This window comes from Oncorhynchus kisutch, linkage group LG3 (genome assembly GCF_002021735.2).
Source record: "Oncorhynchus kisutch isolate 150728-3 linkage group LG3, Okis_V2, whole genome shotgun sequence".
Classification (NCBI taxonomy): Eukaryota; Metazoa; Chordata; class Actinopteri; order Salmoniformes; family Salmonidae; genus Oncorhynchus; species Oncorhynchus kisutch.
Genome location: NC_034176.2, coordinates 39,780,859 through 39,798,270, shown reverse-complemented (window position 1 = coordinate 39,798,270; position 17,412 = coordinate 39,780,859). Strand labels below are relative to the sequence as shown.

The following is a 17,412-nucleotide window of genomic DNA, read 5'->3' as shown; positions in this document are numbered from 1 at the left end:
ACAGTCAGTCAGGAAAACAAAGGCTAGCTTTTTCAAACATAAATTTGCATCCTGTAGCTCTAACTCCAACATTTTTTGGGACACTGTAAAGTCAATGGAGAATAATAGCACCTCCTCCCAGCTGCCCACTGCACTGAGGCTAGGTAACACTGTCACCACCGATAAATCCACGATAATCGAGAATTTGGCTGGCCGGCCATGCTTTCCTCCTGGCAACCCCAACCCCGGCCAACAGCTCCGTACCCCTCGCAGATACTTGCCCAAGCCTCCCTAGCTTCTCTTTCACCCAAATCCAGATAGCAGATGTTCTGAAAGAGCTGCAAAATCTTGACAATCTGGACCCTCTCTTTCTAAAATTATCCGCTGCCATTGTTGTAACCCCTATTACCAGTCTGTTCAACCGCTCTTTCGTATCGTCCGAGATCCCTAAACATTGGAAAGCTGCCATGGTCATCCCCCTCTTCAAAGGGGGTGATGCTCTAGACCCAAATTGTTACAGACCTATATCCATCCTGCCCTGCCTTTCTAAAGTCTTCAAATGCCAAGTTAATAAACCGATCACTGACCATTTCGAATCCCGCCGTACCTTCTCCTCTGTGCATTCCGGTTTCCGAGCTGGCCACGGGTGCACCTCAGCCATGCTCAAGGTACTAAACGATATCATAACCGCCATCGATAAAAGACAGTACTCTGCAGCCGTCTTCATCGACCTGGCCAAGGCTTTCGACTCTGTCAATCACCGTATATTTATTTGCAGACTCAACAGCCTTGGTTTCTCAAATGACTGCCTCGCCTAGTTCACCAACTACTTTTCAGATAGAGTTCAGTGTGTCAAATCATAGGGCCTGTTGTCCGGACCTCTGGCAGTCTCTATGGGGGTACTACAGGGTCCAATTCTCGGGCCAACTATTTTCTATGTATATATCAACACTGTCGCTCTTGCTGCGGGTGATTTTCTGATCCACCTCTACGCAGACGACACCTGGCCCTTCTTTGGACACTGTTAACTAACCTCCAAATGAGCTTCAATGCCATACACACTCCTTCCGTGGCCTCCAATTGTGCTTAAACGCTAGTAAAACCAAATGCATGCTCTTCAACCGTTCGCTACCCGCACCTGCCCTCCCGACTAGCATCACTTCTCTGGACGGTTCTGACTTAGAATATGTGGACAACTACAAATACCTAGGTGTCTGGCTAGACTGTAAATTCTTCTTCCAGACTCATATTAAATATCTCCAATCCAAAATTAAATCTAGAATCAGCTTCCTATTTAGCAACAAAGCCTCCTTCACTCACGCCCCAAACATACCCTCGTAAAACTGACACTCCCTACCAATCCTCGACTTTGGCGATGTCATTTACAAAATAGCTTCCAATACTCAGCAAACTGGATGCAGTCTATCCCAGTGCCATCTGTTTTGTCACCAAAGCCCCTTATACCACCCACCCACTGCGACCTGTATGCTCTAGTCGGTTGGCCCTCGCTACATATTAGTCGCCAGACCCACTGGCTCCAGGTCATCTATAAGTCTATGCTAGGTAAAGCTCCGCCTTATCTCAGCTCACTAGTCATGATAACAACACCCACTCGTAGCACGCGCTCCAGCAGGTATATCTCACTGGTCATCCCCAAAGCCAACACCGCATTTGGCCGCCTTTCCTTCCAGTGTTCTGCTGCCAATGACTGGAACGAATTGCAAAAATCGCTGGAGATCACTAACTTTAAACATCAGATATCTGAGTAACTAACCGATCGCTCTATCACTCCAGTGTTAATTTGCTAAACTGAAATTTCTTCGCTACTATGGCCTATTTTATTGCATCACGCCATTTGCACACACTGTATATAGAATTATTTTTTTTCCTCTATTGTGTTATTGACTGTACGCTTGTTTATTCCATGTGTAACTTTGTGTTGTTTGTGTCGCAATGCTTTGCTTTACCTTGGCCAGGTCGCAGTTGTAAATGAGAACTTGTTCTCAACTAGCCTACCTGGTTAAAAAAAAAAAATGTCCCTACCAGCCTATTGTCGCACTCGCAAATGCTTCACCGTGTATTTCTTTGTAGGCTATAGCCTTGAATCCATTGAATAATATAGCCTAAATAATACATTTTGATTCCTTCTTTGGCTCCCTGTCTGGCTCCTGATGTATTTTGAGTGTTTATATGCTGATTTAATATGACGTAGCCTATTTGGAATGATGTGCGATTGTTACATTCACCTTTTCATGTTTATTCAAATACTTTTAATGTCAAATCATATGGTTTGATTTCAATACTTCCAAACCAAATGGTAGTTCCAGGGAGTCACAAAAATACATGGGTGTTGGTTAAATTGTGATTTTAATGAATGGAGCGAATTTGGAGCGGCAGGTTTTTATTATCATGGAGCGGTTTGTAGTGGAGCGGTTGGAAAGGACAGAGTGCACGCCGCTCCATGAACGATGGCTGGGATTCCCAACCTCTCGACTCTGCACACATACTCTGCTGCGCACACACACACACATGCACGGGTAAACACAAACACACACGTGTACACGGTAGCCTATACACACATACACACTTTACATAGGCAGACTGCAGCACATTTTTGCTACTGAGGGACAATTAATGTATTTTCTATTACAGCAGAGAAGGAGATGGCATTGTGTACCTTTTGGTTGGGGTCCAATGATATGGTGGATTAATTTGTCTCTAAAAACAATAGCTGAGCATCTACAAACACCCTGAGACACACAGACCCCCCCCCCCCCTTTCCATACACATTCCTCAGTAGTCTGAATGACTCTCGTGAATACTCAATCAGCGACCAACCTTACCTGCCCCTCGAAAAGCTCATGAGATCAAGGTGTGAGTGTGAAACATCTCTGCCTGCTCTCCTCTGTTCTAATACCCTTTTCAATACCTGTCTACTCTTTCTCTCAGGGACCTTTTTGATCATCTGTTTGGCCGCACATCTCTTACGAGTTTCTCCTCTCTGTTTCAGACACTCGTCTGCTGAGATCAGGAGACACTTTGGTGGGATGTATGGCTCCCCTCAGGTCTCCATGCAACACAGTCATCGTGGCTCCAACGCATCTGCCTCCATGTGCTTCACCGTGGTGAGTTCCGCTACTACAGGACTACTACAACCAACTATGCCCTTTCATGGGTAGCAGCAAATAGCGCCACGGTGTAATATTTAGCTACCCTGATTCTGAGTGAGACTCTCAGACAGCATTTTGTGCTGTAGGCCCAATAATGTAATCCTAAAGAGGGATTTTGTCCCACCAGACATTGTGACCCCTCACTTATTCTCTCTCGCTCGCTCTCTCTCGTACTAAGTGCACTAATACCTCTCTATATTTGACAGGCTTAAGGCATCAGTGTTTACTGTAAGTCTCTTCATATCATGACTTGCCTAGTTAAATAAAGGTTAAATAAAAAAAATAAAAACATCTCTCTGATATGTCTCTGTCTGCTGCTAGGCAGCTGACTAGGCCAGAGGAGGGAGAGTTGGCCCATCCCCTAGTTATTATTATGATTAATGTCCAAACTGCTTGGGAAATGGGTCAAGGCGCAGGCTACTGTAGAGATATGGGATGGCCTGCTTACCTTCCAGCTTACACTGGCAAATATGTAATATCTGTGGATTTGCAATGCAGGAGAGTGGTTTTTAATAACATCCTCTGCATGTTGATATTTTCCCATGGTGCATCATCAGCGGAGGAGCTCAGTGGAGCTGCAGGCAGATGTGTGGGATGATGATGATCATTGCTATGATTCATCTCTCTATTTTTAGGACATATAATGATGCGCATTGTTATTAGTTAATAATCATTTCTAAAATGATGGATGACGTGAGTGTGTGTGTTTGTGTTGAGCTTGTCTGTGCGTGTCCTGCTTTTGTAAGCGTGTGCACTTGCATGTGTGTGTGGTGTGGTTCTGTATCTAGAAACATGAGATGATTGATGGAGGCCTTGTTGATGCCACTTCCTGTAGTCAAGTGTTTTACCTTGCTTGTTGTTACCACAGATTTTTTTTACCAAATCAACTCCTAGTCACTTCCCTACTTCACATAGAGACCTAAACACATTGGATAGGTATTAGCAAAATGTTGATGGCTCCACTTTGCCCTCTGAAAGGCTGGGAGTAATTCCACCAAGTTGCTTATACCTATCCACTCCTTTCACATCAACTACAATGCCTTGTGGTAGGGGCTAGGATTCACTTTGGAATTTGGTCTGAGGGTCCCTCTGAGTCTTATGAGATCTTTGTGGTTAACTCTTCTTGTTTCCTGGAATGCACCAATTTGTCAACTTCCCTCTTACATGTTGAATATTTAGCAGGGTAAGTCTACTTCCAATTCAGTGTACCTGTGTTATAGTTCTACTAACGGTCATCTCGAGACCTACACTACACTTAAAATGTGTGTGTAAAGCAGCCAGTGTTGAGCTTAGAGGCAGGTGATGTGTTGTTAGACTGGGTATTTGGTACAGCCTGTGGGTAGTAGTTTCCTCTTAGGGAAGTAGGTTACTGGTTCTTTATTAGGCTGAAAAGACACATTGCGGAGTTGGGTAGTATAACCGTGTTCAAATCAAATTGTATTAGTCACATGCGCCGAATACAACACCTTAAAGTGAAATGCTTACTTACGAGCCTCTAACCAACAATGCACTTAAAAAAATACGGATAAGAAATAAAATTAACAAGTAATTAAAGAGCAGCAGTAAAATAACAATAGTGTGACTCTGTACCGGTACCCCCCTGTATATAGTCTGTGTGGAGGCACTGGTTAGTTGAGGTAATATGTACTTGTAGGTAGAGTTATTAAAGTGCTGATGACAACAACAGAGAGTAGCAGCGGTGTAAAAGGGGAGGTGATACAATTAGTCTGGGTAGCCATTTGATTAGGTGTTCAGGAGTCTTATTGGGGGTAGAAGCTGTTTAGAAGCCCCTTGGACCTAGACTTGGTGCTCTGGTACCGCTTGCCATGCGGTAGCAGAGAGAACAGTCGTACGGTAGCAGAGTGAACAGTGTTACTGTTAGGAATAGGCAAGATGTATCCTCATGTATATCTTTTGGACAAAATACTAAACACCCCCAGGACAAAACAACAAATGTGCATATTATGTATTAGAAAATATGATATTTTAAAGATATTATCAAATATAATTACAAAATGCACAAAAGTGATTGAAACATGTCTTGCAGCTTAAGTGTTATTGAAATGCTTCCCATCCCTGCTTACTGCTTCAGGAGCAACATTGTAGTAGTCTAATAGTCTGACTGCTGGTATGGACAACAGCCTGTTACTGGCCCAGCTGAGAGCAGCTTTCCATAGTGCAGGATGCCTGGGAGTTAGGACAGAGGTATGCATGTATTTGCATGTATTTGTTTAATTTGGCTCCCATTCTAAGGAAGGGAAAGAGAACATACTATGAAAGGAGATATGCAGCCATGATTCCCCAAGCATTTAAATGTCTGGGGTTCACTCAAATAACTTGGAGTATTAGGATGCTTGTCCAGATTCACTCCTCACACGAAACAAAATACAAGCAATGAAGCCTTGTACCATCTGGTAAAGACATACTGTTTATTATGAACACATCACCCTCTTTTTTTTTCTTCTTTTGTCTCTGTTTTGTCTATCTCTGGTCTTTCTCTCTGTGTTGCAAGTTCCTGTTTTCCGCCTAGCATAGTACTGGTGTAGTAAAAAAACACCACGGATGACGTCAAAAACATGTCAGAGACCAAGGAATCCAGGACTGCTTTCACATCTGTTTAACACTGCTTTCTTTCTTTTTCTTTCTTTCTTTCTTTTTCTTTCTTTCTTTCGCTCGCTCGCTCGACCTCCCTTTGACACAGATGGAAGCACAACAGTTCACTTTAAATTTTCTGGACACTTAAAAACCTCTCTGGGATAGGTGGGACGGTAGCGTCCCACCTTGCCAACAGCCAGTGAAAGTGCAGGGCGCCAAATTCAAATTCCTCAAGCATACAAGTATTTTACACCATTTAAAAGATACAATTCTCGTTAATCCAGCCACAGTGTCTGATAAAAAATAAAAAAAGCTTTACAGCGAAAGCACCACAAATGATTGTTAGGTCACCACCAACTCACAGAAAGATCTTCATCAGATGACACTCATAGGACTTCATGTTACACAATACATGTATGTTTTGTTCGATAACCTGGATATTTATATAAAAAAATCTCATTTTACATTGGCGCGTTACGTTCAGTAGTTCTAAAACATGTGGTGATTGTGCAGAGAGCCACATCTATTTACAGAAATACTCATTATAAATGTTGTGTTATACATGGAATTAGAGATTCTCCTTAACTTCTTAAGGTATCTTAAGGTATCTTCTTAAGGTATAGGGGGCAGCATTTTCAATGGGTTCTCATGGGGAAACAATATTTTTTAGGAACTTGTTTTCAGTTCCTACCGCTTCCACTGGATGTCACCAGTCTTTGGAATTTGGTTGAGGCAATTTATTTGTGCAATGAAGAAGTAGGCCATCTAGGAACTGCGTAACACTGTTGAGAGTTGGGCAAGACGTGAAAAGTATCTTGGTTTGTTGTTTTCCTGTATTGAACACAGAGAGACCCGTCTACAATTTGATTGATTATTAACGTTTAAAAATACCTAAAGTTGTATTACAAAAGTAGTTTGAAATATTTTGGCCAAGTTTACAGGCAACTTTTAAAATATTTTGTAGTGACGTTGCGCATTTTGGAAGCTGTTTTTTTTCTGGATCAAACGCGCCAAATAAATGGACATTGTATATATATGGACGGAATTAATCAAACAAAAGGACCAATTGTGATGTTTATCGTACATATTGGAGAGCCAACAAAAGAAGCTCGTCAGGTAAGGCATGATTTATATTTTATTTCTGCGTTTTGTGTAGCGACTGCAGGGTTGAAATATGCTACCCTCTTTGTTTACTGTTGTGCTATCATCAGATAATAGCTTCTTGTGCTTTCGCCGAAAAGCCTTTTTAAAATCTGACATGATGGCTGGATTCACAACGAGTGTAGCTTTTAGTGAGTATCTTATATGTGTGATTTAATGAAAGTTCGATTTTATATCATTTTATTTGAATTTGCCGCGCTGCATTTTCCCTGGCTTTTTGCCAAGTGTGATGCAACCGTCCCCTATACCATAAGCAGTTAATGCAACCGCTGTGTCAGATTTCAAATTCTTTTTAACGGAAAAAGCAAAACCATGCAATAATCTGAGTACAGCGTTCAGACAACAAAGCAGCCAAAAAGATATCCGCCATATTGGGTAGTCAACATTAGACAGAAATAGCATTATAAATATTCACTTACCTTTGATCTTCATCAGAATACACGCCCAGGAATCGCAGTTCCACAATAAATGTTTGTTTTGTTCGATAATGTCCATCATTTATGTCCAAATAGCTTCTTTTGTTAGTGCGCTTGGTAAACAAATCTAAAAGCACGTTCAGGTCCAGCCGAACGTCGGACAAAAAGTTCCATTACAGCCCATAGAAACTTGTCAAACTAAGTATAGAATCAATCTTTAGGATGTTTTTATCATAAATCTTCAATAATGTTCCCACCAGAGAATTCCTATGTCTGTAGAAAAGCAATGGAACGAGAGCTAACTCTCTCGTGACCGTGCCTCAGAGCCTGTGGCACTCTGCCAGACACCTGGCTCATTCCTCTCTTTTGGTCCCACTTCACAGTAGAAGCCTCAAACAAAGTTCTAAAGACTGTTGACATCTAGCGGAAGCCTTAGGAAGTGCAACATAACCAATATCCCACTGTATCTACAATAGGGGCTGAGTTAAAAAAAACTACAAGCCTCAGATTTCCCACTTCCTGGTTGGATTTTTCTCCGGTTTTCGCCTGGCATATGAGTTCTGTTATACTCAGACATCAAACAGTTTTAGAAACTCCAGAGTGTTTTCTATCCAATACTACTAATAATATGCATATATTAGCATCTGGGACAGAGTAGCAGGCAGTTTACTCTGGGCACCTTATTCATCCAAGCTACTCAATACTGCCCCCCTGTAACCAAGAAGTTGCTTTTTTTTGTTTTAGTCACAAATCTAAGCTTTTGTAGCATTACTCACCGATGCAGCCGTATGTATGATGGTTGTCGTCTGCACAGGTTCAGCACTACAGCCCTCTCTGAAGCACCTGCAATACCCTCCTGTCATGCCATGCCCTCACATACAGCCCAGAGAAGTGTATAAAGATACAGATCTGGAATATGTACAGTATCACTATGATGCAGCCTCTCTCGTCTGCGATAGTCATCTGATGGCCTTCTCTGGTGACAAAAAGCATGTTTATTTCTCTGACTCTTTTATCACAGACTTGTGTGGGATAAGGCTGGAGGTGTGAAGTTGTTGCATTGCCAGCTTTTCTGAAGGGCTCTCCAGGTTGTTCTCCATTCAGATCTTCTTTGCTTTAGAACAGTAAACTGAAGTTCTTCAAGGCCTATTGAAGGTTTCTGAGCCATACTTCACAGATTACCGTATAATAATTGAACTGCTGTATATGCAGCCACACAGTTACTGCTCCAGCGATGTAATTAGACGAGAATTTGGCAGGTACCAATTCATAACCAATCAGGTATTGTTTTATGTGCGTGTCTTACAGCTTCCACATGAAGAGTCATTTCATTTAAAGACCACAGTAGTTACAGTACCGACACAGCATAACAACAACTTAACAAAACCGTTGTCTGTTTTTGTCTGTAATGATGTTCCATACATGACCCAATGAGCTGTCATCCAAAGGTCAGTCACCCGTTGGGATAGGGAGTTATAGGGGTATAGTTCCCCAGGGGTTGTAGTATGGTTGCAGAGGGTTAGACTCTTAGGAGGAGGATGAATGGACTAATATGATAGGAATGGACTAATATGATAGGAATGGATAATGGTCTATCTGAAGTTTCCATGAAAGGTTATGTCAAGATCCTCTAAGTTCCTTTTCTATCTATATGAGCTCGGTCCTATCATTCCCGACAGATCTGAGGTTGTTGAGAGCAGAGTAGTGATCCAACCTGTCCTCCTCCCAGCTCTTTAATATTTGGATTATGACAGAGGGCTATAAGAAACTCCCTGTGCTGTACCCAGGCCCCCAAAGCCTTCAAGGATGATTCATCTTTCTGTTTTTCATTTCTTTCTCTCTCTCTGTCACTCTCTCACTCACTCTTTCACTCTCTCTCACACACTCTCACACTCTCACTCTCTCTCACACACACTCACACTTCGTTTTGCCTCTCTCACTTCGTTTTGCCTCTCTCACTTAGTTTTGTATCTCTCCCCTTAAAAAATGTGTTAAGTTCTTGGTATGCTTCAAGTCCAGGCAATCCTTTCATTGACGCCAATGAATACATATCTGGCTCTAACCTCTATCAATTTCACATTTAGATGCACTACAGTGACTGTATTCATAACCTTAAGAATGTCATCATGTAGTTGCTTTGTCTCTTAACCATTTCCTGCCTGTGCCCTCGGCATGAAACAAAAAAAAGGTTCTCTCTCTCTTGCCCCTCAGCTATTTCTCTCTCTCTTCTCCCTCTACCGCTCTCTCTCTCAATCCATCTCTCCATCCATCTCTCTGCCTCTTTCTCCCCCTTTCGCTATACTGTATACAATATAGTACAGTATAGAAAACATACTGTATATCTCTCCACTCTAGTTCCAGTCTGTGTTGTCTATATAATACTTGTCTGTTCCTCTATTTAACCGTTCTCTCTCTCTCTTTCTTTCTCTCTTTCTCTCTTTCTCTCTTTCTCTCTTTCTCTCTTTCTCTCTTTCTCTCTTTCTCTCTTTCTCTCTTTCTCTCTTTCTCTCTTTCTCTCTTTCTCTCCTTCTCCAGCCCCAGTCGTATGACGCGGTGGAGCCCTTGGACTTGGAGGAGTTTCTGATGTCACAGCTGCAGGGCGGAGACGCCGCCCTCATGCGGGAGCTCGGAGATTTCCCTGACGACGACCTGGAAGTAGAACATGTGGAGAAGGAGTGTCGGACCGTACGCCACTCTGTACCCGATGAGGGGTGGGTTGCATGGTCACATGTTCAATATAGAATAAAGTCAACCATACCTGTTACTACAGTGGCAAGAAAAAGTTAACTGTTTGGAATTACCTGGAATTCTGCATAAATTGGTCATCAAATTTGATCGGATTTTCATCTAAGTCACAACAATAGACATGCATAGTGTGCTTAAACTAATAACACATATATATATATTGAATACATAATACGAATACATAATATTGAATACATCATTTAGGCTTATGACTTCTCCAAAAGCTAACTGGAGTCAGGAGTCAGCTAACCCGGAGTCCAATCAATGAGACGAGATTGGAGATGTTGGTTAGAGCTGCCCTGCCCACAAAATGTGAGTTTGCTATTCATAAGAAGCATTTCCTGCTGTAAACCATGCCTCGAACAAAAGAGATCTCAGAAGACCTAAGATTAAGAATTGTTGACTTGCATAATGCTGGAAAGGGTTACAAAAGTATCTCTAAAAGCCTTGATGTTCATCAGTCCACGGTAAGACAAATGGAGAAGGTTCAGCACTGCAAACATTGCTGCACGTCTGAAGTTTGCAAAAGTGCACCTGGATGTTCCACAGCGCTACTGGCAAAATGTTCTGTGGACAGATGAAACTACAGTTTAGTTTCATGAAAGAAACACAACTCTATGTGTGGAGACAAAAAGGCACAGCACACCAACATCAATTCCCTCATCCCAACTGTAAAGTATGGTGGAGGGAGCATCATGGTTTGGTGCTGCCTCAGGGCTTGGACAGCTTGCTATCATCGATGGAAAAATGAATTCCTAACATTCTCCTGCAAAATGTCTTTATCTGCCCGCCAATTTGAAGCTCAACAGAAGTTGGGTGATGCAACAGGGCAACGACCCAAAACACAGAAGTAAATCAACAACAGAATGGCTTCAACAGAAGAAAATACGCCTTCTGGAATGGCCCAGTCAGAGTCCTGACCGCAACCTGATTTGAGATGCTGTGGCATGACCTCAAGAGAGTGGTTCACACCAGACATCCCAAGAATATTGCTGAACTGAAACAGTTTTGTAAAGAGGAATGGTCCAAAATTCCTCCTGACCGTTGTGCCTGTCTGATCCACAACTACAGAAAATGTTTGGCTGAGGTTATTGCTGCCAAAGGAGGGTCAACCAGTTATTAAATCCAAGGGTTCACATACTTTTCCCACCCTGCACTGTGAATGTTTACACGGTGTGTTCAATAAAGACAACATGTATAATTGGTTGTGTTATTAGTTTAAGCAGACCGTGTTTGTCTATTGTTGTGACCTAGATGAAAATCAGATCACATTTTATGACCAATTTATGCAAAAATCCAGGCATTTCCAAAGGGTTCACATACCTTTTCTTGACACTGTATATTGCTTATGCCTATTAGATCTCCACAGATTGTGGAGAGGGCCTGGGTCTACAGTTCTGGGGTCGGCATTGATTTAAGCCAGGCTATAGTCCCGGTAACTTTCTCTGCTACGAACCTTTATCTGTTTCAAGGGCCCCACTCACTAGTTTACTAGCTCCCACTACAATGGCTTATCATACCTCAGAAGGCTCTTACACAAACCAGAAAGTACTGTGCCAGTGGTATCTTAGCGTCTTTGGATTGTCACTCACCTTGAACATGATCGCACAGGTAATGCTGATAAGATAGGAATGCAGAAGGAGTGGAACAGGTCATATGCAGGCTGTCTGTCGAGGGTATTTCCGCATGTGTGTGCGTGCCCGCACACGTGAATGAGTGCATACGTGTGTGTGTGTGCTGCCGTATGTGTGTGCGTTCCATCCTCCTCATTCCCTCGCTGTCCTCCTCTGTCTCTATAGGGTGGAGTTGGATTTCCATGTGAGGGACTGTGTTCAGAGTTACACCCAGCCCTGGCTGATGGTCAGCAGGAGGTAAGCTTCTTGTGATGGCACATAAGAATGATGGCACATAATGCTGGCACATAACCCTTGATGTGTGTCCGCTACTGGTCATTAACCCTTGATGTGTGTCTGCTACTGGTCATTAACCCTTGATGTGTGTCCGCTACTGGTCATTAACCCTTGATGTGTGTCTGCTACTGGTCATTAACCCTTGATGTGTGTCCGCTACTGGTCATTAACCCTTGATGTGTGTCTGCTACTGGTCATTAACCCTTGATGTGTGTCCGCTACTGGTCATTAACCCTTGATGTGTGTCCGCTACTGGTCATTAACCCTTGATGTGTGTCCGCTACTGGTCATTAACCCTTGATGTGTGTCTGCTACTGGTCATTAACCCTTGATGTGTGTCTGCTACTGGTCATTAACCCTTGATGTGTGTCTGCTACTGGTCATTAACCCTTGATGTGTGTCTGCTACTGGTCATTAACCCTTGATGTGTGTCTGCTACTGGTCATTAACCCTTGATGTGTGTCCTCTACTGGTCATTAACCCTTGATGTGTGTCTGCTACTGGTCATTAACCCTTGATGTGTGTCTGCTACTGGTCATTAACCCTTGATGTGTGGAAACCTATGCAGTGGTTTTTACATTGGGAACCTACAGAATGCAGTGCTTTATGCAGTGGTTTATTACAGCGGAAACCTAGACGGCGGAAACCTAGGCAGTGATTTATACAGTGGAAACATATGCAGTGGTTTATACAGTGGGAAACTATGCAGTGTGGAAACCTATGCAGTGATTTATACAGTAGAAAACTATGCAGTGGAAACCTATGCAGTGGTTTATACAGTGGAAACCTATGCAGTGGTTTATACAGTGGAAACCTATGCAGTGGTTTCCTTGTCAGATGCAGCACCACAGGTGTCCTCGCCCCTCGTTTGTCTCACAGGAAACAGAGAGATGTCTGAGAAACTGTGATAACACCTCTCTTCATCTTCACACACTGATTACAGCCAAGGCCTGCTGGTTTTATCTCACACACACACACGCTGCGGTTCTGTTTGTAATTTGGTTTTTCGATTAAAATGCCACAGGTGTATTAGTAACCATGCCGTATCTGGGGTTGTGTGTGTGGGCAGGTGCCAGGGAGATGGTTGGAGTGCATATTCCGAGCGGGCAAGTCTACACAAAACTCTGCAGAAACAGACTTTTGAATCCGACCTCCAGCCAGAAAAACAAGAGACACGGGTAAGCACAAAATATACACAAGAATGCGTACACAACACCATGACAAAGATGACCCAAATAGGTTTTAACAAAATAGATCAGGGTTCGGGTCCGCAATGAGCAGTTCTGTCAGTCCCATTGTCATCAGGAGACCAGAGTACATCCAGAGTTTACAGTAGTATCGCATGCAGCTCTCCGATACATTACCGATTGAAATAAACAGAGTAACATGATACCCTGGGTACTGTATAAGAGAAAGGTAAAATGATCATTATGAGTACTACAGTTGTTTCAATCTCCGGACTCCTCAGATCGATTGATATAGTTTTTTTTTTAGCTATATGCAGTGGTTATTTAGCTATATACAGTAGAAACCTATGCAGTGGTTTATACAGTAGAAACCTATGCAGTGGTTTATACAGTAGAAACCTATGCAGTGGTTTCCTTGTCAGATGCAGCACCACAGGTGTCCGTCTGTCTCACAGGAAACAGAGATGTCTGAGAAACTATGATAACACCTCTCTTCATCTTCACACACTGATTTAATGGTGAGGACAATCTAATCAGTGTGGAATGAAAGTGGAGAGACTGAGCAAGAACGTGAGGGAGAGAACGGAGAGGAGGGAGAGAACGGAGAGGAGGGAGAGAACGGAGAGGAGGGAGAGAACGGAGAGGAGGGAGAGAACGGAGAGGAGGGAGAGAACGGAGAGGAGGGAGAGACAGGACGGGTTGGGGAGCACAACACTGATCACAGAAGTGTTTTGTCATTCCTATTACCTCTATCCTGGCGCCGTCTCCCTCATGTTTACCCAGCCTGCCCTGCACACAATGAGGTGTGAATATTCATGCAGTCCTCGTCTGTTTCCGTCCAGCCCCAGTCAGCATCCAATTCTCTGTCCACAGACAGCACCCAGCCAACCCCATGCTCCACCTCTCTCAGCCCCTAGTCCCAAGCTCAAAGCTCCAACCTCCTGACAGTCAAGTCCCAACCTCAGCTAACCTCTGTTGTCTCCAGCCTTAGCCAGCCCCCAGATCTATTCAACAGTCCTTCCCCCAGCACCAGCCATCCTCAGTCAGCTCCCAGTACCAGCCAAGTTGTCTCCAGACCCAGCTCCTCTCCCCACCCCCAGCCCCATTCCCCAGGTATTGCCAAGCCCCAAACACCCAAACCAAAGGCCCTTTGTTCCAGCCGTGGGTTTCCCCATCTGCTCCAGTCTAGAGAGAGGAGAAGAACAGACTTATTGTAACTCCGCCTCTAATGGTCCCATGCTCCAACACTGCAGCACTCTGGGGATCATTAGCAATCCTGTGGGGTTGCCTGGAGCCCTGTGACCCAGATTGGGGACGCCTGGTTGGGGTTAGATGGAAGATGGATGGATGTTTCCTCTTACGTTTTTAAAGGGTGAAATTCCTGGATTGTTGAAGACGAAAGTATGAGTAAATATTTTGACCCAAATGAGGCAAATTTGCTGGAGGATGGCAACAGAGAAAATGAATGAAGGGTGCGGGTGTGCTGTGAGGAGGGAGGGAGGGGGGATGGCGTGGTTGGAAGTAGGACGTAGCTGGAAAAATACAGAGCCGTCTTGTCATGTAGCTCAGTGGTAGAGTGATTCCATGTTTGCAATACCCCTGATTAACACGGGTCTCTCTGTGATGGAGGACGCACCCCTTTGCGCCGAAGTTGCTGGGCTCCCCTGGAGTTGAACCCATTAGTCATGGATTCCATGAGGTTGCCTCGATTCTCTTGATGTTAGGAATCTATGGACGACGTCTTACCTCTCCGCTGCACCTGCATAGCAAGTTACCGGCCTAAGCTCTTGAAGTAATGCAATTATTTGGAAACACTTGCAATGCAGGCCAACATGAAATATACTTTTGTTTGGGAGAAGTGACATGATTTTGTTGGGAGAATTGAGTTTTTTGGATGTTCTCTTTTCCATCCTCTTCCTCACTCCCTGTCCGTTCCCTCTCTTCTAATACCTGTCATTATTATTACAGGTGAAGTCCCCCTCCCTGGCGGTACTGAGTGATGACTCCGGCAGGACCCTGACCTCCTCTGACTTTGACCTCCGCTCTGGTCTGACCCCTGACCCCAGAGTGGACGGGCTACTGCGCTTCAGTAACCATGATGACCTGGACAGGTTCAACCTGGAAGCCCGGCAGGGGAACCGCCACGCAGACCTGTTCGCCTTGTACCCACCCACTGACGAGGTGAGAGAGGGACATGCTCGCGCCCGCACACACACACGAACACTAGCGATGCGCGGAGTGACTCATAACCTGCAATCCCTGCGTTTACAGTCCCGAGTGGCGCAGCGGTCTAAGGCACTGCATCTCAGTGCTAGAGGCGTCACTACAGACCCCGGTTCGATTCCGGGCTGTATCACAACCGGCCGGGATTGGGAGTCCCATAAGGCAGTGCACAATTGGCCCAGCGACGTCAGGGTTTGGCCGGGGTAGGCCGTAATTGTAAATAAGAGTTTAGGGTTTAGGGTCATGAAGTATTGTGTGTATAAAGGGCGGGTGGGTTGAGTAAACAATAATATAAAAAGTCCATAAATGTGTCATTCTTGTGAAATTGATATCTATGTGCTACATTGAGGTTTTTCTTTTCATTATTTTAGGCTTTCTGGCATTAGTGCATAAGCCTAAGCTTTATGGCATAACAGTAGGCCTACACATGCCAAATAACTCACGCCAGTCGCCAAACACTTTTGTTAACGTCAATCCACTGAGGAAAAAAGGACAATGTCGGAGTTTAATTCAATAGGAGAAAAGCTGCGAAATGCAGAGTTGGAAATAGAAGGGAGGGCCAGAAAAGTAGTGTTTTAGAAAGATTTAGTGAAGAGGAATATAGCAGAGGCTCTATACAAATTCGACAGTCACAAGACTGGGGATTTCAAATAGGCCTAAGGCACATAAAGGGAACTGTAGCCTACTTTTTAGATGGGTTAAATGGAAACTGAAATCTGGACATTTGCCGTAGGTGTATAACCTCTCACATGGCCTTCATATTAACTCTTGCAGAATTAAGCATTTCTGAAAGTAAAATGATAATCCAAATGTAGAAACAATTTGACTCGGGAACAGGAGTGAAAAAATAAATACAACATTCATTCAGCATCTTGAGAGAATGTAAATGCACAGTTACAGTATATACTGTCTGTAGAGGTGCATCATGAAGCTGATTTAGTATTTCAACCACATAAAATATGAATCCAAGCTAAACTGAAATCTTATCAGAAACATGTTGGGTCATTTTTACAGCGTTCTATTTCCTTAGTCAAACTGATGTCATTTGAAAATTTTGCACAGAAAATCTGACCCGTTTACATTTTTTTTGTCATTGCATTTTCTCCCCGGTCCCTAAACTTCTTTGCTCTGAGAAAGAAGCATTAGATGACAGAGCACTTTACAGATGTCAACTAGAGTGAAGGATTTATGACATTCTGGTGAGCAAGGGTTTATTTAGTCTTCTAGGGCAACATATAATAACAAAAGAGAAGCTGCATGTATCTAATTATAGACAAGTTGACTAACATATAGCCTACCAAAATGTCATAAATTATAAAAAGAATCATATGTAAATCAGGCAAAAATAAACCTGCTCCCACTGTCAAAAAATGGTTTCATCGTCTTTGACTGTAGCCTACAGCACATTTTCTATATTAGAAATCTATATTAGCAGGTTACCCTATATTAGGGTCGGTTGCGAGCCTCAGATTTGAACTTTATCACATATAGTCGGGTGGTTGTGGATGAGTTATTAGCAATTGCCGGCGGGTGCGGGTGAACAGACAGCTGACCCGTACATCACTAACGCACATGCATGAATACAGAGCATGCTTCTGCGTATGCTTGACTTGATATGAGTGGCTAGATCCATGACATTCCTCTGGTATTCCAGGATGATGCGGTGGAGATCCGGCCTATTCCCGACTGTCCCAAAGAGCACATGGGAGACAGGATCATCATCCGGTGCCAGGCCATCAGGTACAGTAATTACAATTATTTTCCTTCTGTGATAAGTAATGTATGCTTCTAGCTAACTAGCTACCTGTATGTGAGCATCAACAGAGTGTGTCTGACAGGGTGTCAGAGAGAGACGTGTAGCCCACAGAAAGTTTGTGTGAAAAGAACACTGAGAGAGGACATTTTAGACCATCATTTGTCTTGGAGAAGTCTAACCAGACCATTTCGTTTGGTCTGAACCATTGCCGTTAGTGTGGTAGCTGTGCGGTACAGTGGCTGTTGCATTTCCTCTAAACCAGGGGTATTC

At 43.5% G+C, this 17,412-nt stretch overlaps 1 protein-coding gene across 1 annotated transcript in view; it reads left to right on the top strand.

Annotated features, from left to right (window-relative positions):
• dock8 (dedicator of cytokinesis 8) overlaps positions 1 to 17,412 on the top strand; it is an 84,063-nt gene that overhangs the window by 18,613 nt on the left and 48,038 nt on the right. Inside the window, 6 exon segments of the mRNA XM_031805928.1 lie at positions 2,990 to 3,104; positions 9,857 to 10,032; positions 11,866 to 11,937; positions 13,046 to 13,154; positions 15,132 to 15,344; positions 17,041 to 17,126. Coding sequence (XP_031661788.1) covers positions 2,990 to 3,104; positions 9,857 to 10,032; positions 11,866 to 11,937; positions 13,046 to 13,154; positions 15,132 to 15,344; positions 17,041 to 17,126 — 771 coding nt within the window.